General features: G+C 35.4%; 1 protein-coding gene across 1 annotated transcript in view; it reads right to left on the bottom strand.

The window, feature by feature from the left end:
• The window catches only part of LOC112966146 (5'-nucleotidase domain-containing protein 1-like), a 96,527-nt gene extending 71,698 nt beyond the window's left edge, over nucleotides 1-24,829 (bottom strand). The window contains exons 1-2 of the mRNA XM_026065944.1: nucleotides 24,731-24,829; nucleotides 24,087-24,198 (exon numbers count right to left, since the gene is read on the bottom strand). Coding sequence (XP_025921729.1) covers nucleotides 24,087-24,198; nucleotides 24,731-24,829 — 211 coding nt within the window. The remainder of the gene's footprint in view (nucleotides 1-24,086; nucleotides 24,199-24,730) is intronic.
• Nucleotides 24,830-25,084: the final 255 nt, after the last annotated feature.

The raw sequence follows: 25,084 nt of genomic DNA, 5'->3' as shown, positions 1-25,084 counted from the left end.
AAACACATTCTGAGGGAACTTGTAATATTTCTGTCATTATTTTGATCTGCCTTTCCCAGGCATCTGTGAACCTCCTGCTTTTTCAAGTATTTTACGCCACCTACATTGTAATCTGTAGTACCTGCTCATGATGGCCTGGTCCTGATCCTCCCAGGAGTAAAAGGGATTTGTAATATCAATTTCACTGGGAACAGGATTAAACCGTTGGTTGGATTACCTCATGTCAGATGTATTCAGAAAGTTTTYTCTCTTCATAATTTGGTATTCTTAAATATAATTCCATTAAGTACTGATGATAATTTCTATTCCTGAAATCTATTTTCTAGAAGTATTCTGGGAATAACTGAAATTAGGAGAACATGCTTACATGTCATTTTTTATTCTGGTTTGACAGATACAAATAGCTTTACATTAGATGAAAACAAGATACGTATCTACACTAGGTTTCCAAAATGACACTAACAATATATATATATTTTAATTCTGTAAGCAGAGTACTTGTAAAACTCCTAATATATGGAAGGATTATTTATATGAAAAATGGGATTGACTTCTAGAAAGATTCAGAGTAATATGGGAATGCACGTGTAGTACTCACCCTATTAACAGCAATGACATTTGAGTGTCTCTGTGAAAACATTGACTGAACAAGGTGATAATCTCTCTTCATTTTGCAAATAAAAAATTGCCTCACTACTATGAAGTAATTAAATCATTATAAGTCTGCATTCAAGTTGCTTTCCATGAGCAACTTTCCTTTTTGCCAAGCATGGCTGAAACAGCAGAGGGAGCAAGTTTCACAGAGGAAGAAAGCTTTTATTGAAAAATCTCCAGGCTACTAATAGCATGTTATCCTCTTTAGCAAGATGCAAAGAATTTAGAGTCAGATTACCTGGAAAAGGCTAAGGATGCTTCAGTGAAGCAAAGCTCTTCAGTTTGTGGGGAAATGTGTTAACAAGGAGCCATGAAACAGCAAAAGAAGTTAGAACGTGCTTCAGTCCAAACACGTGCAGGTTTTTACACAGAGAATTTAAATTTTTTTCTGTTACAGACCATGGGAAGGAAAAACAATAACCTTGCCATCTTCATCTAAAAGAGATTATTTTGGTACAGGCAGGCTTTTAAAAATTGGCTCACACCTCTCCTAAAAGAAGAAAAAAGAAGCCAGGGAAATGATCCAGGCAAAGTCAAATCAATCTATACAGTGAACTGAATTAATTCTATTTAGGCACTAAAACTATACAAGCCTCAAAAGAAAAAAAAAAACAAAACAACAAAACAACCCAAATCAGTTGTCTCTCTGATGACTCATGTTTGAAAAAGCTAAATCAGAATGAGAAATGACTTTACTGCTAAAGTTCTACCCAGGAATTGAAACAGTTCAGCTACTTTTAAAGACTAACCAAGTGACTATGTATGCCTGGTTCTTTAATACTGTTTAAGATTTTGCAATGATAAATCTGTTTATTTCACTACATTGGGCTCAGATTTCGCCAGAAGGCATTGCCACCCATGGCATGCTGAGGTCCTCTTCCAAGGGATTATCGACATAACTGCTGTCCTGCTGCCAGTGGTGACCTGTTTCAGAGTGATCCAAAAACCTCTAAAGTCAGGGACAGTCTTTCCACTACTGTTAGTGCAATTTCTCTTTAAKGAGAATTTTTCAACTTTCTGAACTGTTCAAACCACTGGTGGTCACCCACTTTTGTTTAAAGTCTTGTCATTTTCATTTTAATTTGGTCTTTTCCCCTGAAATTTATTACAGATTCTAAACCACAAGCTCTCTTCCCCAAACCATAATCACTGAATTCTATTTCACATTAATGGAAAATGATGTGTTAGGATTTGATTTATTTTCATTAAAAATAATTTATAAGCACTAAATAACAATTTTTTTACATAATACAGAAAATAATCTTGCTTTACTGCGACTAGGTGGCCAAAACTTTCTTGCTAGCCTGCAGTACCCATAGGGCAAAATCAATGTAATTGTGCCTACACAGAAAAGACTATTCACTTGCTTAATTCACTGTGTCATACAGATGCCTGAAAACTAGAACTTGATAATATTTTCTATGGTCTCTCATGTCTTTTAGTGTTATTTCCCTTAGAATTCCTGACATACTGTGAAAATCTTTTCATTAAAAAGTTCATATAAAGAAATGCTCCCTTGGCAGCAGATAGCAGGGAAACATAGCACATTCATCATGGTACCGAGAATATGGCAATGGAAGATAGATGATGTTTATCAGGAACCAACTTGCTTTATAGGAAATAACCTGCACCTTTGAAGGCAATCTGCTACTGGGTTCAATATCAAAACACTAAACTGTTAGGAGAGCAGCTGTTCACAAAGGTTTTGAGCATACTGTATTCCAGACCATTTCTTTTCTTGACAACTTAAGAGTATTTAATTTAGTGTGTGAGAGTAGAGTCATTCCACCCAACTAAATCAGGTTCATTATCTAAAACATGCTACTTTTTTTTTTTTTAGTACCTACATCTCACTGGGATTAATTAAGATTTAGGAGAGGCTAAAGGCTTATAGTACACTATGGTTTTTGTTGTTGTTTGTTTTTATATTGGAGGGATATTGTGTACTCAYTTCTTACCAAGTCTATCTTTAGTCAATTAATTAAAGATGTCATACATTATCATTTGTACTTGGAGTACTCGAGTTTGCTAGAGAAAACAGAAATAATAGAACTCCCAATGGCCCCCCAAATCTCCTACTTTGCAGGTGTTATCATTTAAGAAAATGTAGCAGAGATCCACAAGGACATAGCCCTGCACCTCTTAAGAGTTTCACTGGAGTAGTAGCAACTATTTAACTGTAACTGTCTACCCAAACTAATACATTTACAGTATAAGGGCCAAAATTGTCTTTCTAGAAGAATCTATGTGAGTATTTTTATGCATGCTCAATCATCAGTGTTATCAAGTCCAGTACACAGTAAATTTTCACCTAAAACATAGGTTTGAACTAATCTATACTTTCAAGCAATCAAATGACATCCAATAATGTGGAGGACTGAAGATATATGATTTAAAAGCAAAATAATAAATTACAAGAAACCAATTGTTTCACAAAGTATAGCAGACTGTGGCATCTTTAATGACCACAAGTTTGTTAAATTCCTCATACCTGTAGTACAAAACTTTAGATCTAGCTGCTGGCCTAACCTGATAAACTACAGAAAAAGTAGCAGAAGAATAGTAAATAAATCTAATGCTCCATGCTCAACAGTTAAAAGCTCCATATTAGCAATGCATTTAGTAGCTAAGTGTCAAAACCAATCCTTACAGACTTAGCAGCTTTGTGACTTTAGGGGAAGACAAGGTAGTTTTGTTAAACTAATCTTTCTGCTGTTGACCACTGTTATCTCCAAATACTTGAAGAAAGATTATCTGTCTGAGTTTTGTCAAATCAGAAGTAAAACCTTTATTTAATTAGTTATTTTTGAGTGAATTTGAAGAAAATTCACTCTGATGCTTTTGCTCTCTCTCAGGACTGAGGGACTGAAGTGTATACCATCTTACTCCTCCATGCTCTGCCCCATGAATGGTGTCTGATCCAAACTGTTAGCAGGCTGCTAACATCCATGGACAATAACTCCATATAAACAGCACCTACAGGAAGGGGTGTTCCTAAAAGAGGAAAACAATTTGTAGTGCTTTGGGTATCCAGAAGTCTGCTTCCAAACTAAGAACAACCAGTTTCTGGAAAGAGGGAAGAGAAGAGCAGGAAGTTCTAAGTCCAAGCCTGGAAAGGAGGGGGAAAAGGGGAAAAGAGCTACCTCTTTAGAGAGTAGAGTTTCGGGTGAGGGAACAGCAACAATAACAGAAAGTGGAATTCATGGCATACTTTTTGCAGATGATCTAACTGGTATCGTAGTGACAAAAAAAGATTCATATTACATTCACTCTAAACTCAGTATGAGCACATGGAAGAAAGATACCAACCATCACAGGGATTTTATCATCATATTTAGGGCAAGATGCAAAGAACTGGGGGAAGGAGCAAGCAAAGAGAATGCCTGAAAGATAGCACTTTGCAAGCTGCCCTGCAGCTGTATTTGAATCAGTTAAAAATCTGTCAAATATATATATATTAGAATTCCTTATTGTCCCTTCCCACCTTTATGCAGAACTAAGGGGATTTCTAATGCCTAAAACCAAAGTATTTTCCTGTTTCCAAAGTACAGGCTGAAAAAAAAGAAAACTAGCACACTCTGACAATGTAACAGGAGCTGGGGAGCAAACACAGCCTTGTGTCCAGGCAATATAGAAGATGAAAACGTACATGAAAAAAGTCACCCTCTGCCAAGCTTGCTAAGGAAACTTGCCTTCTGTGATAAAGATCTTTACAAGCTAATCCTCAGGCGTGTGTGGCACGATTTTTAATCTGTTATCCAAAATCATAAATACACATCGCACAGCAGCATCATTTCTCTGCTCAGGCTACATAACTGCTGAGTTGCTACACTGCCCACATGTCTGTTTAAAAGTTAGGGAAGCCCTGAAATGAGATTTTAAGGAGCAGAGAGCGAACACAAGTCATGGTTTCTTGGACTCTTTCCACAAACTACATCCTTCTGCCTCCTTCAGTGGTTTCCATTGTTTTGGGACCAGTTCTCTTTTTCTTTGGATGGTTGATATTTACCTTAGCCAGTGAGCTCGTTCTCAGCACCCTATTCYAAAGAGAGGCCGTTCATACCATGACAGCGGCTTCTGGCTAGGGTAGTCTTGCAATAAGGCTTTTCCTAATGCATGGAACTATTCCCTTTATTTTTTATTTTATTTTTTTCTCAGAGAAAGGATATATAGTTCACAAATAGTATAAATTGTGCTAAATATCACAAAATTAGTATACAGGTCTGTGGACAAACAGTGGACTGGACAGTATATTTAAGTGAAAGGAGTATAAGTCTGATTTCATAAACTCCACGAAGCGTTCTTCCTCCTCGTGGTAAGGAAGGAGGTCACTGTTATTAGGGAGTTTGTACTTCACCTGACCTTAATGGATTAACTTATTAGATGTCAGATCACTTCACTTGCCCTTTTTAAACTCTAAGAAACAGACTGTCTGGCACCTACACCTGCTGTTGAGATCCAGCAGTGCTGTCACTGGCTCCTTACTTTAAACAATTCTTTCCAACAGTTTCACATACCACATAGGTCTAGCAGTTCAACCGTCAAACTCCCAGAGACCACTAAATTTTTGGCAGTCCCACAGGTCTAAGATCTTTCCTGTTTGGTTTTGTTCAAAGCTCTTTAAAGTAAATAGTTGGTGCAAAGACATTGGAGACTTAAAGGGTTTCAGCAGTGGCGCTCTCCCCCGCGTTTCTTTTTCTCTCACTCTCCATTTAGTCAGCTGGCCGTTATCCTTCAGCAATCTGGATGTTAGTTTCCCTCTGAAATACGCATTAATGCCATATATTGGCTTTCATAGCGGAAAGAAGATGCATGCCATATCCCCAGTGACTGGACACATATCACTTTGTTTCCAAATTTACCAGCAAGACAGTTCAAGTCACCTTCTGAAGGCTAATGTAAGTTATCAGAGTGATATTTGTGTGTGAAATTACTGATCTGGCTTCCTGACAGATTTTTTTGATACTTACAATTCTCCAAACTAGCATATGATTGTGTATCATTTTTTGTTTTTATTTTTGTCAGAAAATATAAATATTTAGCAGATACATGTCTGTTTTTAATGCAAAATGATAAAAAAAATCTTTCAGCCCATTTAAACTGTGCAGATAGCTTGTTTCTTTCCTTCTCCTATTTGTTTCTAAGGCTTCTAAATTTCTTTTAAAAAAAGAGTTGGTCTCTTTACCTTAAAGTTTAATAGCAGTAATAAAGTAGCTGTCAGAGCATGCAAAGGGATATAAAGGTCACCATCTCAGAGTCAGATCCCATATCATCAATATTCTTTCTTTTGCTTTTAACCTCATTAAAAGGTAGTACGCCCAAGTTAAAAGATTTTTTATACATTTGACCATACAAATTCACTCCACATTTATATTTAGCTAGCTAAATCTCTGCTTTAGGAACATTTCTTTTTTTAAATATATAAAGAAGCTGAGCTATTTTCAAGCTAGACAGATGCAAAAAGGCCTTAAAGGTATCTGTTTGATATAAAAATATTTGTATTCATATTGTCTGACTCTTCCAGCCAGTTTTACTAATTTATTAACAAAGAGACCTAGGCTGACCAGGGTGGTGATTTAGGACAAGAGTTTCATAAGTGTTAACTCCCTAGAGGGAACATCACAGTAAGACTATTAGAGCGCTAACTGCTAATGTTTTACTGACAACTTATTGCTTCTGTTCAGGCTAAATAATTAGCAAATGGAAGACTAATGAATAAATAAATAAAAATGATTAGAAAGAAAGAAAAAAGACTTTTAAAATTACTTCATCCATCCCAAGAAACCCTGAAACAATTCACTGACAAGACTTACCCAAGGAGAGCAGAAAAAAACTCCAGTTGATGAGGTCAAGAATAAGTGTTGGTGATCAAACAGACCTTTCATTATTAGAATGTGGGACCTAGTAAGTTTTTTTTCTTGAACAGTTTTCTTTTCCAGAACTGGGAAGTATTGGTTTCCTTCCCTCCCCTGCTAATGATTAAGATGCAGTGACTATGTTAAGCTGGTCAGAGGAAAGGAGGCAAGAAGAATGTGTGATGTCTCCCACAGAGATTCTTTTCTCTGGACAATTTAAATGTGGCATGAAAGCAAGTCCTGTCCAGGTCAGCTTTAATAGGAAGGAGGATTCTAGCCAGGGATTGTGGTTACCCTTAAGACTTCATTTAAATATCTTGGGAGCACAAATATAAAATTCCATTAACAGCTTGCTTTATTTTAGCTTTCAAAGCCAAAGCCCTAGTGTGCTTTGTGATGTAGAGGAACAGTCAGGATATTGAGAATATTATTTTTTATTAACAGAATCTACACCAGCAAAAGTTTGGAATATTGTTTGAGCCATAAATAAGAGCTAAGTACCTCTACTTCTCTTCATTCTTTTTGTCTTTTTTGGTGTTAGGAAACCTAGATTTGTAAATGAATAAATCAAGTACCAATAGCATGTCTTTCTAATTTTTTTTTTAAATGTCCCCTTAATGTCATTCCTTCATTCCTGCCTGGAACTAGAACAATACTGTATTCATTTTTCCCATCACTCTTAAAAAATTGCACAGTTGCAACATAAGCATTTGCTTTTATCTCCTTAATACCTTCACCAGGTTGTCTCTCTTTTCTTTCGTTACTCTCTTTTCTTTTTTCTCCTCAGAGTAGGCCAGTAAATTCACAAGAGTGTAATAGGATAAAGCCTATGTTTCAGACATTTATGTCAGAAGTGTGCTCTAGCCCATCACCCACTTTTGCACTAGGTCAGGTGTGGGCATGATCACATTACTCTCAAGTTTCCCAGTGCACACTATGAACTCTTTATGCTGGCTTTATGACCTGTTGCTGGTTTTATGCCAAATGCAGATCAAACATCTGATCCTTTGTAAAGTTTGAGTGGCAGAGACCTCGAAAAAAGCCTGCTGGGACAAAGTTAACCTGCCAGTATTTCTGGAAAGAAATCTTATCAGAAAAAGGGAATTTACACTACGTCAATGCTTTATGTCATGTGGTGTTTTGGATCAAGCACTAAGAGCATTAAGCCAGGTTCACTTCATTACTGAATCTAAGAGCACACACATTCAGGTTCAATATTCAAAAGAAAGTGTTTGAAGATGTTCATATTTAGACACTAAAGATGTTTCTAAATGCACCCTTTTACCATTGTCCCCATTTACACCACTTTTAGAACAGCTACAAGGATTTGTACTTTCTGAAAACACTCTTTCTATGCAAGTTTTGCTTTGTTTGAGCTTCCACACGCATTAACATACTGTGTTTTCCTTTGCTACAGGAACATTTGCAGCTGCTAGCAGAATGCATGGCAAGGTCCTGAAAACTATAGGAGATCACAGAGAAGAGCAGACCTAGGAACTTTTGTCTTTTCCTCAGTTCTTCCAATGTAGACTTCCATTGCCTTCATCACAGTGTCACGAAAAAGAGTCAGAAGCTCCCCTAAGTAGTTACTGGCAACACTGACGAGTCACTTCTGTGACCAGTCTTAAACAAGAGCTCTTCAAGGAGAGGCACATACAATCCCAGTTACGTGACATTATGCGTGTGGTTTCCCAAATAGTGAGAATGTGAARTTTCTCTCTGGGATATGGAAATTTCCCAGCACTGTGAGAAGGGGATGAAGTACTCTTCATCATGAATGGCTGCTTTGGTAACAGCTTAGCCTAGTATAAGAAGAGTCATTAGGGGTGGGAATCACCCCACCTAACTTCAGAGGTCTACAATCTCTAAATCTGTGCAGGATGGCAAGGCTTCTTTTATAGTCAATTGAGAAAAATGGGTGTTTCTAGTGCGCTGTTCCTCCCGTCCCAGTGTACACAGATGTCTAAAATAGATCATGTGAGTCACACACTACAAATGCCTGTTTCTTTCCTTTGCTTAAAAAAGAAATCTAGACAACAGATGCCTAATTGTACATGTCCAATGTTCAGCCACACGAAACCCAGTCTGTCTGGACAGATGAGATTCGTTAAGCTGGGCCAATTAAGCATGAACATCTCCAGAACAGGAGATAGCAAACAACAGTTAGACAAGAATAAACTGGATTAATGAATACCAAATGACGAAAGGCACATGCTGTCTGAAAAGGAATGATCTTCTTTTCCATCCTTTTGCTTCTCTCTTTCACTGAAGATTAATTTTGACTATTCACGTAAAAAAACCCTGAATCTGGACTGTTTTCTGCAAACACACACAACTGGGAGAAAATGGGAGGCCTTAGCTTGCAAATCTACATAGGATTTGATAGGATGTCAGCTGAATCATACAGGCAGTGGCAGGGGCAGGGAGGAGAAGGAAACCTTTAAATTAACCTTTATGCTAAGCAAACATAAGAGGTTTTGTTCCTTTTATTTGCATTCACTTCTCCCTTAAAAATTTGCAACCATGGTCTTTATTGCAAATTCTGCAATTAATTATCTATATCTGATTTTAGGTTAGGTTAACCTGAAYGAAAAAAAAAAAATCAAGGTTACTAGCTGATCCCATTCCTAAACATCAGGATACAACCTAGCACCTAGAAGCTACCAGATGTGTTCCAAAGGGTATCTGAGGGGCAAGAGCAGGTGTCTCCGCTTCATCCCAGATTCAGGTTTAAGAAGCTGGTACTATAAGGCTTTTTGAAAAAAAGGGTCTTCTGTTGACCTCCGCTTGTTGCAAAAAACCTTTTGCATAAGATAAATAATACAGAGTATTCCTGATGGGGCACATAATAGCCTCCTTTCATGTTTACAAAGGAGATTATTGGCCTCTGTATTTTATTAGCAACTTTCCAAAACCTCATTGACTAAACACTTGAATAAACTAGCTAAATAAACCTCTCTCTCTTCACTTAACACACAACCRTCCCTCCTTCCCCCAAATTCCAGCAGGGTGTCATTGATTGAGAGGTGTTTTGATTTCATAAGAAAATAAACAGTTGTTATATTCTTTGTAACTCTATTGCCTGTTTATTGAATTAGCCTGCTAGGATCAGAGTCCAATTAGTTCCAAGAAAAAATGAAGGAGCAAACAAAACATTTGTCATCCAAAATGGCCATTATCAATTGATTTTTCTACTTTCTTGTAAAGCGAATAGGTCTACAAGTTGGCCTTTCCAAGCACTTCTAAATCTAGACAGCAAAAGGCCCCAYACTTTAAAGGAATAACTGCATCTGCTATGTGGGGCACATCTACAGGCAATTACTCTTGTTTTTTCCATATCTTCCTGGAGAACTTATATCACAATAATTCTGTAATTGTTATTGATCTATGTAATGCCACAGCAATATTTTTTTACATTTCCTTTGCTGAAGTCTATTACTTTTTTTATGACTCAGAATGGTGTGCTTATGTATTAGTCAAATGTTTTGTAAAAGACTATCTAAGTAATGAAATGGCCATGGAAAACAAGCTTTGATTAACCAGAAAGTCTCTAAAAAGTGCACAATTAATATAAGCTTAATTTTACTAATTAAGAGGTATAGCTATTTATTTTAGCTATTAACCTCTAAAAGTAAATTTTCAGCATAGAAGACATACTTTCAAGCACCTTTTCAAGAGTACCCTCGAAATGTATTTCAAAATATTAGTCCTCTAGGAAAAAGATAGCTAAAGAGACCAACATGTCCATGGAGAACACTTGAATTTCTTTATATCAAATGTTCACATGTTAATTGGAACTTGTATCTCAAGGAAGGCAAAAACTTTTTACATAATCTTCAGTTCCAGATATATAAATAACAATATCTTAAAAAGCAGGGAGCCTAAAAGGAATTGGAAAAGAAAGATCAGCCAAAATGGCAAAATGAATTACTCCTTGAAAAAATAAAGATATTCAAACAAATGACAAAAAGTTAATTAGTGAAAAAAAAAACCCTCTAGAAAAGAAGTAGAAATTCCATTCAGTCAAATTAAGGGATAATCAATATGTGATCCCCAAACCAAATGAATGTCTTCAGTGAAGACAATGATGTTGAACACAACAATAAGAACATGCACATAATCATAGTCAAGGCAGAAGCAAAGCCTAAGCAGCTTAATGAATTTGAGTCTGCTCATAAATCATTTTTCATCTCAGAATGCTTAAAAATGGCCATATGATAATAGATCCAGTAAAAGGATCTTTAATGATCCTGTTACTTTGGCAGAGCTACAAGATATGCACAGATAATTACAAAATTCGTGCCCACACCAGAGAATAAAAAGTGACCCCAAACTCTTTTTCCTTTCACACCTCAGGCTTCATGTTAAGCTTAGGATAAAATTTGAAGGAAAGAATAATCAATGCATGGTGGTAAGTGGACAATAGAATAAAAAGTAACATGGTTTTAGTAAAGTTAGGTCATGTCAGACTAACCTGATTTTTTCTTTGATAGGATACCTGATTTTCCAGACAAAAGAACTGCACAGGGAGATTAGATTTAATCTGAACTTCAGTAGAACATTTGATAAGGTGTCACAATGGAAATTATTAGGTAAACTGGAAAAAAGGAAGATTAGAAAAAGAATATGAAGGTGCTGACTAAAGTGACTATAGCAGAGGAAATGCCAATGAACTGTACTGAAAGGGGAGCCTCTGGCTGAAAACAGATTACTCTAATAGTTTTCCTCATGGATTAGTCTTGGCATTCATCTTGTTTACTATTTTACTTTGTGATTTCACCCCTAAAATAGGAATGCATGCAAGAAGTTGGAAAATGAGAGGCTCTGCCAGTGTAAAGGGGGAAGAACATCATGTGAAAGGAAAAAAAAGAGTAACAGATGGGATGAAATATAACAGTACAAAGAACAGGGTCCTGCAGTTAACATGGAATTCATCTCACCCAATTCGTCTAAAAAACTGAGCATCTTCACAGCTCTCAAAGTGCTTTCTACAGTCAATACAAAGATGTGAGCAAGTTCACTGGTAAATTTATGCTATCTAATTTAGACAGCCATGTTTGAACGGGATGATGGAGATGCTTTCCTCTTTCCCTACTCATTCATAAAGGATGTCTGGTAGACTAGCTCAGGCAGGTGCCTAACTTTTAACTTCTAAACTGATGAGAAAATTCTACACAAAGATGATTACAAATTTTCATTATAAAAGCTCATCAGCTGAAAATGAGAAAGGAGGAAAACATATATTATTTTGTATGACCCGTAACTCTGAAAAATTCAAATATCTTCTTATGCTATATTGCACAAGGTAAATTCAATTGAAACAGCAAAGAGTTAATTAACAGGGCATTAGTGAGATCTCATTTTGGTAAATATGTGGTGGTCCACATTCTGCAAGACTCTTTCAAGAAAAGGACAGCCTATCTCAAAAAAGCAAGAGCATAGCTGGTTAGTTGTGGGAAAGAAACGTGGAGGGAACCACGTGAGTGTTTAAATAAATAATGTGGTTAAAACCCCCTGTGAGGGAGAAGGGCTATTTAATCTTACACTCCCCCCCCACTCTTCCCACCAAGAACAGCAGGTTACAAACTTACAATGAATAGATTTAAGCTGGAAATTTTTTTTAACTATCATAGTGAGGTACTGGGATTGCCTTCCAGAAGAGATATTGAAGGCAAGAAACCTCACTGGTTTTAAAAGTGAGCCTGGCAGTTTTATGAAATAGATTATATGATGCAGGGCCTGTAAAGAAGAGGCTGTACTCAGTGAGCCAGGAAAACCTTGCTACTTTTATGTTCACTTGAAAGAGGACTCCAGAACTTAAATTCCTAACTGTAATTTGGAAATGGACTGAAATGCCTTGGAAAATCTTTATTTTAAACTTAAAAAAAAAAAAAAAAGCCATCTCCTAAGCACTTCAAATATCTTTCCAGTGTACCTTAGTGTATATATATACAGATTTTCAGACAGAAATAACAGCTTTATTAATTCTGATGACAGTAACAGAATCAAATGTCTGAATTCAGAGCTACTGCTTTTTCTTTTGGGGGCATGTTAATCAATTAAACTTTTTTTTTTTTTTTTAGAGAGAGAAACAAAGAAAGAGTGATTCAAGCAACTATCCAATTTAAAATAGATGATTATTCATTTGAAATATTATCAAATGCATTATTTCTTTACATTATTGGCATATACACATTGTTGAACAAATTAAATCACCAGTAAAGTGATGAATATCATAATTAAAATAAATATTGGAACATATATTTGTTTCAGTAACTATCTTTTTATAATTAAATATGAAGTGGAGGCTTTTAAATCCATCATGAGATAAATCCACTTCATTTCTGATGTCCTTATCTAAACTTGAAAGAGAGCTTGGAGAGTTTCATCTAAAAATTAAATTTACAAAGCTCACAACATAGCCACCAGATGGTTATGTAGCATGTCCAGTTTAAATCAGCTCAGTATAAATAAATTAACAACTATGAACAATCAGATTTTATTTCTTCCCCATGGACCTTAAATCTCACTTTGTCATTTTGCCATATGCCAATCATAATTATAATGGTACCAAATAGCTAGGGATTGAATCTACATTTTTCTTATAAATGCATCTTCTCAGTGTCTATATCTCGGGTATCACATACTGAAAGAACAGTTAGCGACAAAAGTTTGGAATTGTAAAATAAATGTATGAAAAAAGCAAAATTGTCAACAAAAAACTTTTTCATTCCCAACCTTGCATTAGATTACCTCACCCAAGAAAAGGGAGGTAGTTAATTAAAAAGATATATAGAATATGTATATATATATCTTGATATATCACCTTTTCTTTCATTCATTTTAAAAATGACCCCTGAAGCAAACACTGATGATCTTCAGTTTATAAAGGATATGGAAATGGAAAAAAAGAAAAGTTTAAATGGCTTATCCAAAACTACACAACAAGCCTGCTGCAARACCAAAAGTACAGCTAAGTCTTTTGATTTTCCTGTGCTATGTTTTAACAAAAAGGGGGAAAAAAAGCTGAGAGAACTCATGAATATCAATTACCTTATTTACAGAGATCTTAACTGCTTAAATGAGAAACCATAACTTAACAACTATTATATGGGTATTGAGAGATGTTAAGTTTTCAAAATCACCAAGTAATTTTTGTTACTTAATTTTCAGAAAAAGAAACATGAAATGGTTTTCCAGTTCCTTAAACAGTTCTACAAATCTCACCTTAAGGCAGGCATCCCATTTTCAAAATGAGTATGAAAATTTATTTTTATTTCTTTTGACTATGTTTATTTTCTGAGAGACTGGCACCAACAAACTGTAAGTAAAATTTCTAAGATTATGTACACACACATCTTAAAATTAATTATTTTAGTGATATTGTTCCACAAACTGTTTCCATTTGGTCATTAAAAAACAAAACAAAACAAAACAAAACAAAAAAAACAAAGCCCAACCTCCCCCAAAAACTTAAACTCCAGTCCTTTCTTTATTAGGGATCTAGCTTGCACTTGTGCTTAGATACACTAATTCTATGCTGTCAGTAATATATGGCCCAAAATCCATATATCACTGACATTGCCCATAAGCTCTAAATACAGTCTGAAATACTGCTTTCATGCAAGAAAGCTTTTTGCACACTCAGAGCATTTTGGTCATGTATTCTTCACATCTTTGTCCCAACCCCGCTCCCTACATATGGCAGAATTTTGCTTGTGTAGGCAAAATAACTGCAACTAACTCACACAACAGCTCCAACTTTTGCATTCCCATGCTTTCCCATCTCTCTGGAACAATTTTCTACTGTTATTGCTAGCCTAGGTGAAACAGTAGTACTGTGATGCCAGTCATTCCAAATACACACCATCCTGTGGGAATTCATTTGATGTCTCCTTGCCAAATAAGGTAAGCTTTGCAAACCATTTGACCATATTTGATTTTTTGCAGCCATTTTCATAGCAGTGGCAGCGGACAGTCTGCTGGAAGCAGAACGACATGGAAGAGAAGGAAAAAAGGAGCAGGATGACCATATGGATCCTTGATCTATTTTACGGAATATCAGAGCTTTAAGCTTGATGCACTTGTATGGTAACCATGGTAAGCAATGTACTTTCAGACTTAGAAACTTCTTTCTAATAATTTTTCTCGTCATTATCAAGATAAGCTGATAATAGTTCAATTTCAACAGAACCGAACTATTCAATCATTTAATCAGAAGTTCTATTACATGTTGCATTGTAAAACAGATGGTCTGGTGATTCTATGGGTTTGTGTTGCATGGGCCGACTCTGAATTTCACCTGAAGCTTTCTCCATGGAAACTTGTGTGGTATCTCTCCCACATGGATTTTTTAGAGTTTTTTGAACTTGCATAAAGGGCAGTAAGMAGATCTCTTACCTTCATAGGGTTACCAATTCTAATAAAGTTTCTTAGGAATTTAATTACATTTGAGCTTTTTAAACTACTTAGAAAGTGCCCAAGGGGCTTCAAGTTATCCTGTGACATACTACAAGTTATCCTTTTGTGTTCATATTCAGTGTGTATTTTCCTAGGAAGTCAAGCTAAATATTTAACAGAAGCATCTGGGATTGCTTTGCCAGTATGAAAAGGTGCCCAAGAAAAGGATCAATATAATAGAGAAATTGTGGCTGAATGGCAAAATTCTATAGAAAGATGACATCTGCATACAATGATACAGAGCAGTAAACACCTAAAAGCAGGGTGTAACAGCTGGCAGAAGATTCACTCAAAAACAGTGTATGATAAGAGTGCATTTACAAAGAGCAATACATATTAATTTAATGAACAGTAACCTGTCTTTCCACATTACACATTCTCTTGACAGATATACATACTAAAAATTATATCACATATATACATGTGTAATGACTGAATCCAKTGTGAACTTGCTCTCTTCCTTCACATGAAGCTCATACTTCCTCAGTGTCATTCTTTTATGTGGAAAACATCAGGATATTATATTGGGGACAATCTTTCCCAAAACAGACATAAAGATCTATTTTGACAGTTAGTCCTCATTGTTGAGTCTCTATTTGTAACTTGATATATTAGCTCGATACGTTTTGTAAATGTATCTTGAATAGATAAAATATTTTAAAATAGAGCACATGTAAAACTGTGCCAGAGGTAATGTTGTATGGGGAAAATTGTAGCTGTAACATGCTCAGTTAATATATTTTTATGGTTAATATTTGAAGTAAAGCTATAAACTTTCTAGTAGAGCAGAAAATTATGCAAGTTTTGATGTCTTCATATTTAATATACATTCAGAACAAAACAGTTTCCATATTTATTTTTAATAGAAATATACAGAAAAATAAGCATATGAACTATGTATGTTGTTACTACCTTTCTCTCTCTCTCTCTCTCTCTCTCTTCTAATTATTTTTGAAATACTTTGATACTATGTGGTGACTTAATAAAGGAAACAAGAGGAAGCCTTAGTTTTAAATCTATTTACTGTTGAGAAATTCAGTTTCAAAGCTTCAAGTGCTTTTGTTTCCTCCTCTTCATCTATCTGTGTACTTCTACGGACATTGTCACTGACATTTCTAGGTTTCTTATGAATATTAATACATTTATTTTCCAAGCATGCTGAGAACTGCGTATGGAAAGCCGTTTGGTAAGAAGCTCCTGGACACTCAGGCTAGAAGTATTTGTTGTCATGGCTAGAAGATGAACAACAGCTTGATCAGCAGAGATGTAAAGATCCTTCTCCTGAGATGAGTTTGCCTGTCTAGCTTTTGTAAGTTTGCCTGTTCCTCTGTTAAATATTCATCAGACTTAGAAGTCCCAGCTCAGTGTTTTCATTAACCAACTGCTACTTAGACTACAGTAGGAAACTCCATTTTACATTCATGGGACTAAAGTCCAGAGATCATGTGATTTGCATAATGTCAAAGAAAATCTGTGGAAGAGGTAGGAGCTGGGTCCTGCTTTTAATTTTAGGCAAGTGATGAAATTTCCATGATTTCAAAGCCTGACGGCAGGCATGCCTTCCTGCTCCAAAGCTCTAATGTCAGACCCATTTCCTTCACACTGCAAATATGTCACCCGGCATGCAAAGTAGTTTCTGTTAATTACAAAGCTTTCCCAAAGAGTTTTAAATATGTTTTTACTTTCTTTCTTTTTTTTTTTTTTTTCAAGAGCAGCAGCAACAGCAGCTATGATCATGAAATAACCTCTCAGGGAAAGCTACTAAGGTGTATTTGGCACATATTCATTAATGGACAAAAAGATTAATGGATGAAAAGTTTTCCATGTTAGTACTACAGTTTTCAAGAAGGAAGATGTTTTAAGCAAAGCAGACAGCTGGAAGCATTTTGCATTATCACACACCCTTAATAAATTTACCAGTGTTTTTAATTCTGTCATTTCCCAGCTGAAAGTGCTGAAAAATAATGTTGACACGAAGCTGAGTGCATTTCTCTTATTTTGCTTAATTCAGATAAGCCCTGCTGCCTCAGTATCCATTCCTTTATTCCTAAATGAAACACTCACCTCCCCCAGCTCTATTTATTTTTTCAGAATTAGTCTGCATTTTTATAYGGCACAAACAGCAGATTTAGCCTGGGATCAGCCTAAATCATTTTAAGAAGATCTAAGATTGTTTAAGGACTTGTGTAACTGTGGATTGCATAAAATATTTTTGTACGGTAGAATTTCTTCTGCATTTATAGCTTGGTGCTTGTTTGAAGACAGATGGCTGTATGTGGAGAAAATGAGAGCATAGATAATAAGGGAGAAGTCCATCTGATGGATGAATGGGATTGTAGCCTTCAAGCATGCACATGAAAGGAGAGTCACTTAAGCATAAGAAAGTCAAGTTGAGGGAAAAACTGCAGCTAGAGCTTACAAGAGGCCACAGGTTCTTCTACTGCTGAAGAAACACCTGTGGAAGCAGGACTAGGTGCTTCCATAATTGGAGACAGAAGTGTGGAGCAAGCAGGACTTAGGGACTAATCCAGAAAGGACTGTTGAAATAGGAGCATGGGATCAAACAAGGCAGCTGGGAGCAAGGATGTAGTATAGCTAATAAGGAGAAAAGGTTAATGAGAACAAAGCTAGAAGAATACTTACTTGATGGTAGTCCTTAAAAGAGTTGGGCTGGTACAGAAGGCATGCCATGGGCTAAAGGTGCTGTGAGTTAGCTGCTAAAGTGAGTGATTACCATCAAACAATTTCATTGTGTACAGGAACTGAGATCTCTCTTAAAACTCCGGATTTCTACTTCTGCCTGCAGGGTATCGTAAAGATACCTGAGTTACCTTTAAATTTATTTAGCTGCTTGTATCAGTAATTGCACAGACTTGAGAATGTGCTCAAGAAACCAGGCAAACACAACGCAGTTTACACCGACTAGCATAGGCAGCTGTGCTAAGTTTGTTTTGAGATGGCCATGCTGCATTCTAGTTGCTGCTGTTTATAGACAGCTTCTCTGATCTATAAACAGTCTCTGWGTAAATTAAGATAAAAGGGTTAAATGAGAGCTATAGTGGTGCTGAATAAAAGGTTTTTTTAAAAAAACTTAGATCTAGGTTCAATTTATGCTGTGTCCCTACAGTGAAAAGCATAAACTCTAAGCTAAAAAAGGCAGGTGGGGTGAGAACCAACACCAGTACAGACAGCATTTGCAATGAAGCTAATTCCAGCTGAAGAAAGACTATATAGGTAAGTCTTCCTTCTCAGTAGTCTTGCACTAACCTGTAGGAAGGCACATGCCAGAGCCAAATTGCATCCTTCCAGCTAGCTTGTGACTGCTAACACTTGGCTTTATGGAAATAAACTGTTTTTAACATTTAAGTTCATCATATAATATTTGGCTGTAGCACATCTTTGTCCATTATAGGATGACAGGCAAAGATATGTTAATTATGCTAACTTGCATAGATTCCTTAAAGAAACTGTTTGTGGAATAAAATAAGGGGATATCTGTTCTCATCTGTGAAATTAGGAGAATAACAGTGATAGCATGAAAAACTAGTACTTTCTACTTTTACCTTAGAAATTTGCCACAGAACATTCAAGAATCCCTTTTGTATTATGATGACATTTTAACTTTCCTGTAAACATAAAGATTCTTTCTCCAATGAAACAGAGTACACAAAACTGAAAAATATATATCATGACTCAAAAGTTTAGCAAAATAATACGGCATTTGTTTCACACCCTTCCAATGTGTTAGAAATAAATGTTAACTTTGGGATAAGGTTACAGCAAAACATCTCAAGAATTAATTTTTCTTCTTAAGACAAAAAAAGTGCAAACAGATATAAAAGTTACTAATTGCTGCAAACTATAAAAGGTAGCCTGAAATGACTTAGTGAGTAAAGCACAGGACAAAGATGTAATGATTATTTTAATTATTTTTTATAAGACCAAATAATTTTTTTCTGTTTTCTAGAAGCATATTCAGAAAGGAGACACATATTCTAGAAACATAACCTCTAAGAAAGTAACAAATCTGTGTTGAATTTAATCTATAGAAAATATTTAAGTATCTGAATGAAATACCATCTAATTGAAATAATTAGCGAAAGTTGACTTGAGATTTTTGGCGCTGGATTTTATTCCAATAATGAGTTTGGCAACAAAAAATGATTGGTATTTTTGGATCAAAAGCAGATTTTTGGCTCATATTTTATTTCTATCAATATCTTAATCCAAGTTAAATGAGTAAAATTATGTTAGTGAGCTATCTTGTTCAACAAAAGAACTACCATATGGACCTCCTGGGTAAATCTAGTAAGATCCTGAATGTTATCAAATTTATGCTGTGTTTAGGTGAAGAGAAAGGCRAAGAAAGCAAGAAAGTGGGAATCCTCTAGGAAGCCAGAGGAAGCCAGTTATCTGAGATGTTGAGTCTGGACTGTACAAAAAGGATCTGAGCCACGCTGAAGATACAACCCGGTCTACTCAGCGTGTGCTATAGTGCAAAGGCTTTTCTCTCAGCGTTCTGACTTGAAACACAAAATTCATAACTATTGGGATATGAATCATGCCCAGGTAAGTACTAGCAGGGGTAATGCAGAGAAAGTCACTCACAGAAAAGAATATACAGTTTATATGTTAGTAGCATTTGAAGTTACTAATGAAGACTGATATTGCAGAGGATCAACACCCGTATCTCTTCTTTTGCCCAATGGAATACAATAGATATCCAAGAATTGGATATCCAAGAATGGAATACAATAGATATCCAAGCATTATGTAATTGATATCGTAGTGTATGTGGGCAGAGGGTTTAACAAAAGAACAGGCCATCAGAGAATACTGCCTAAGGGTTAAATGTGTTAAATTTTCCATGATTCAGCAATAACCTCTTTTACAGAATATTTTTAAAGATGGAGAAGAATTTTATTCCAATGCATGAAAACGACCAAAACAAGTTAAAGTTAATACAACCAATGGCAAAAGCTGAGGGAGAAAGCCATATAAATCAGGAACATTCATTTGTGAAACAAGCTTCTAGAGGGAGTCTGACTAATCTATCATCTGACTGTATAAGCAGGCATGGTGCAATGTCTAATTAATGAAGGAAACGTGAAGCAAAAGAAACAAGAAACAAAAGAAAAAAAGAAATAAGGAGCTCTCAAACAAGCGCAATCTAACAGAGAAAGGAGAAGAATAAAGGATTCTGGGATCTGCAGAAGACATGAAACACTGTCTTGTTTCATGAAATGTGAATAGTTTCCTTGGGAATCACTTAGACGCTCTGAATGGTGGACATTAAAGAAAACACCTGAGTAGTTTAAGTTAGATATGGATCTGTAAGATGAGACATGAGGGAGAACTTATAAGCAAGGGGATAATCAGCATCAAAGCTACAAGCATCAAGTGAGAAAGCAGTGAAAACTTTCAGGAATGGATTTCTAAATTACAGAAAGGATTTCACCCATTTTGATGGTAGGAAGAACACTTTAGGGTAACACATTGTACATAGGATAGAAATTTATCCATAAATTTCCACACATGTAGCTCTAAACCAATGAAACCATTAAAGTACAGTTTACACTAAAAATATGCCTATATCATACCTCTTTGTGGAGATTCAAGGTGATGTTGCTCATTTTCAGATCAGAAACTGTAAATATGTATAATCTTTGGGAAAGTTGAAGTTTTAGTAACATAGAGAAAATTTAAAACAAAAAAAAAACAAAAAAACCCAAAAAACCATAGACCAGAACTGTTAAGAAACATCCCAAACCTTCCTTCCCACTTGCATTATTTAGATGAATGATTGGTTCCATCCACAGTAACATAACATGATTTGGACCTCACAAACAATGTTGGTTTAGACRTATATCTAGATTTACTGTTTGCATGAAACAGTCTTTTTTTTTCTATATTTATAAGTCATTAGACAGATCTAAAGTTTTGTAACATCAACACTTATTAAAAGACAATGAGATTTTTTAAAACCATGTAAATTAGAAACCCATAAATCTTTATCTGATTTGTTTTTAAAGAAAACTGAAACTTGAAAAATACCTACAATTAGGCAAGATTAACAGTCCAGCATAAACCAAAGAGGAGGAAGGAAGGAAGAGATCCAGTAGCAAAAATATGTTTCTTCATATCCAACTAAATTTTAAGCCTCATTTTAAACCAACTTGACACAAAACAGGAAGAAAAAGTATGCAATAATAAAATCACTATTTTATAACATAAGAAAACACAAGCATTGTGAATTTGAATAAATGAATATTAAGACATAGAGAGGCTTAAATAGACACATTACATGTATCCTTTTAATTGGCTGAGTTCAGAAACAAATGTAAATCAAATTTAGTTACAAATGAGCATCTCAATTAAGGATCAATCTTCCTTAGCAAAATAAGGAAAAATTGCTTTCAGAATAAATTAGCATTTTCATTTTGAACTGGAGTTTCTTGCTTTTTGATTTAAATAAAGATTGAAGAAAACAGTTAGTTAAATCATGTTGATTTAAATCAGAACATCCCAGTCCATATTACTGTATGCAAATCTAGACAAACATAATGTGTTCTGTAACCTTTCAGGTGACTCTCTTTCTTGTTTGATATTTCCTATATCCTTATGGGATGTTGTCTATATTATTGCACATATATATGTAAAAACATATATATGTAAAAACAAACTTGTTTATCAACTAGTAGTAAGCAATGCAGGAGGCTTTCAAGAACATTGAAACCCAAGCAAATGCCTCAACTGAAAAAAAAAAAATTCCTGCATACAGGATCCTGYATACTAGATCTGGGTGACTACCATACTGATTAGACTTCTAAATTAACATAACTAAAAGTGTTTCAAATGAAAAACGGCAAATACTTTTATTCAAAAGTCACATACTACAGTATTAATGAGCAAATAAACAGTAAATCCTATGAATTGTATGCATAGCAGTCTAGTTCTATTTCTTTACCTTAGTATCAATAATCTGAAATTTCATTGGAATCAAACCCTCAGATATGGCTGTGTTAAAACCAATAATCTTGATTTAAGTCTCTCTAAAAAAAAAAAAAAAAAAAAAAGTAGCCCTAAAAGGTAAAAACTGACAAAAAAGAAGTGAGCAGGAGACCAGATAGGCTTTTCCACCTATGTATTTCGTGAACCATTTTCTGTATTCTTAACCTTTTATGTACTTCAGTTATATTAAGATGGGGACCATAAAAGCTCCTACATAAAGAAGGGAAAGCCACCTCCTGGTTCAGACTGAGTAGTGTCTAACTGAAATTGCCATTCTTAATCTATCACCTGGTTATGCCCACTGTAGAGGAAGACCCCGACGGGCTCCTTTCCAGTTTGCCTATGCTGCAGGTTGTGTCAGGGCCTAGCGGTCAAGCAGACCTGTCTTTGAAAGGATTAACCAGCTTATGGTTGCGTCTCTGGAGGAATCAAATGCAGCTCTGGTGTCAAGACTCAACATGGTTAGCATAAGAGACATAGATGCACAATCTAAATCCCTGCTATGGAAGAAAGCAAACCAGTAAGGTTGCTGAAACTGACACTGGTGGGTAACCCAGCTCCATTATAAACAGGCTGAAGAATTACTGTTATCTCCAAGCTATGAACTTCTCCAGACAGTCCCTATGGTAAGTAGATTATAGGGTCAGAAAGCTTGGCCACTCCCCTACCCGATATCAAAAGCTCTGCTCCTTGCTGGACTGCTTGTTTTCTTCTCTCTGCATAACTTCTCTTCTGGGGGAAACTCAGGAAGGAACTAGGAGACCTTATTTTTAGCTTAACTTGTACATTTGGCCGATTGTTGAAGTCATACACTTAGTTTTGGGTTTCAGTTTTTTTGCAGGATAGGCAAAAACATTTGCCAACTTATTTTCTTCCTCACAGAGTAATTTGGTCTCTAATAAAACTAATGCTACTCTTATAAAACTAATACTATAATTTAACGAAAAGTTGACTCTGAYCGACAACAAACATTTGGTTTCCACATTAATACTTCAAATTCAACAGTTTCTGGAGGCTTAGACCAACATGCATTTACCTGACTATAACCAATGGTATAACAAAGAGCTTCTGTAGTTCTGCTGTTGTGGAAAAAGATGAAAAATGGAGCATATGCATGAATATCGATCATAATAATTCAAGTAGACTTTTACCACACAGAAATGGGAACACTGGAGTCTTCTGGCATTAGCTCTGTGCCATCAGCAATACACATACTGAAAAATGGAAACTCTCTCACTAAGACACTTTGATAACGAAAGGAAAATGCTCCTGTCTATCACACTGTATATATTGTAAAGTTAAGACTTCCAATAATAACTTGAAATAAGAATAACTGATGTCAAATGAGTTAGTGAAAAGCGTTATCTGATGATAACTGTTTTCAGTCAGTGCCAAATAGATGAATTCAAGCAAGAAATATGGCTTCTCAGATTTTAGTTCACCACCAGTATCTTAAACCATACAGTTTATAACAGATTATTGTATATCACTTTTATTCTTTGCTTAAATTATCTTTTGATTTTCAGTATTAAAAAAGTAAATCACAAATCACCTTTATATTACATCTTTCAAAATCCACATTTAAGTACTTTTTAAAAGAAGAAGATAAAGATCAAATGATTTTCTAAATGAAAAATAGAGGTCATGCACTACAAGATACTGAATCTGTGAGGAACTTCTTCAGTTCTTGTTTTTATTTCCTTTTTTTGATTCTCTTACTTTTCATAATATTTATTCTCAGTCTGGGATAGAACAAATTCAAAGTAAAAACTGAAATATTACCACAGGTTCTCCTTTCCAAGTAGAAGTGTATTCAAAGCTTTCTTAAGCACATCTTAAAATAAGCACAGAATGATCTCTCCTAACCAAAGATGAAAACTAAATGATGAAAGAGAATTTGTATGTATTAATATTTCCCCAAATAATATGTTTTGGATGAAATACATTTATCACTGTAATTAACAGAGATGGAAAAGAAGCAAATATAGTAACTCAAATTCAGATAAAACGAAAGAAACTCCCTGCAGCTGCAATGCTTATCTCTATTTAAAATAAAAGTCTTCTAGAACAGTGGTACTCAAACACAGGGTTTTTTGAGGATCGTACCACAGCCAATATCTGCTTGTTTTCCTTGACCACCTTCATTTAACAGCTCTCTTTCTACCTCCAGAAGCAGTGCAAAAAGCTTCCCAGAAAACAAGCTAAGAGCTGGGGACCACTAAGCACAGAATAATATGTTTAAAAAAATAAGATCTTCAGGGATCACTTCACTGTTTTCATCAGAATCACACACCTAATGGTTGAAGGAAGCTACAGGTCTACAAGTATGCCTCAATTTCAGTTAAGCATCTGGCCTCAGGTTCTTCCTCCTTAGCAACTACAGTCCACTGAATTATGTTTATTTGTTTATTTATTTGTTTGTTTGTTCATTCCACTAGAGTAGAATCAGATACTGTGTACTCATGTTTAGTTGGAAAAACACCTTAAATATATTCCTGTTTTCTAAGGTTGGAATGCAGTCACATGGGATTTAAAGCCATTAAARAAGAAAAGGAAGTAATGTAATGTGTAACAAAACATCTCACTTGAAATGCGATCGAAGCATTCTATACTTATTTATGTACATAGTTTGGATTGTGCATTCCCGTCTAGAAATACGAATTGCAGAAGTCAAGTCAAGAGGCATGTATCAATGTCCTAATAAATTAAAATGAAAATTTTGAACACGAAGTTCATTTTCCAAAGCATACCAACATGACTCGGACAATACCTAGTATTCTGCGATGAGTAGCAGAGTCCAGCATCTCTACAGATGTAATGTAATCAAAACTAACATCCATTAAACTCATTATAGGGTTAGCAACTAGGTATTCAGAGTAACGAAGCAATATTAAATTAGAATTGAACAGTGACTCTGTGTGTGTGTGTTCATTTTATGGCACTGATTTTACATAGATCAAGAGGTCTAATGATATATTTAAATAATTAAACCAGTTAAAAATTAAACCAGTCAAGGAAAATGTGTAGTTAAAGGTTAAGTAGAGTATGGATTGAGAAAAACAAGAAATATGTGATAAGAGTTTTCATGTCAACATCATTTGATC

The sequence above is a fragment of the Apteryx rowi genome, unplaced genomic scaffold, assembly GCF_003343035.1.
Source record: "Apteryx rowi isolate R43461 unplaced genomic scaffold, aptRow1 scaffold_235, whole genome shotgun sequence".
Taxonomy (NCBI): Eukaryota; Metazoa; Chordata; class Aves; order Apterygiformes; family Apterygidae; genus Apteryx; species Apteryx rowi.
The sequence above is the reverse complement of the archived record's forward strand: the minus strand, read 5'-3'. Positions and strand labels throughout refer to the sequence as shown.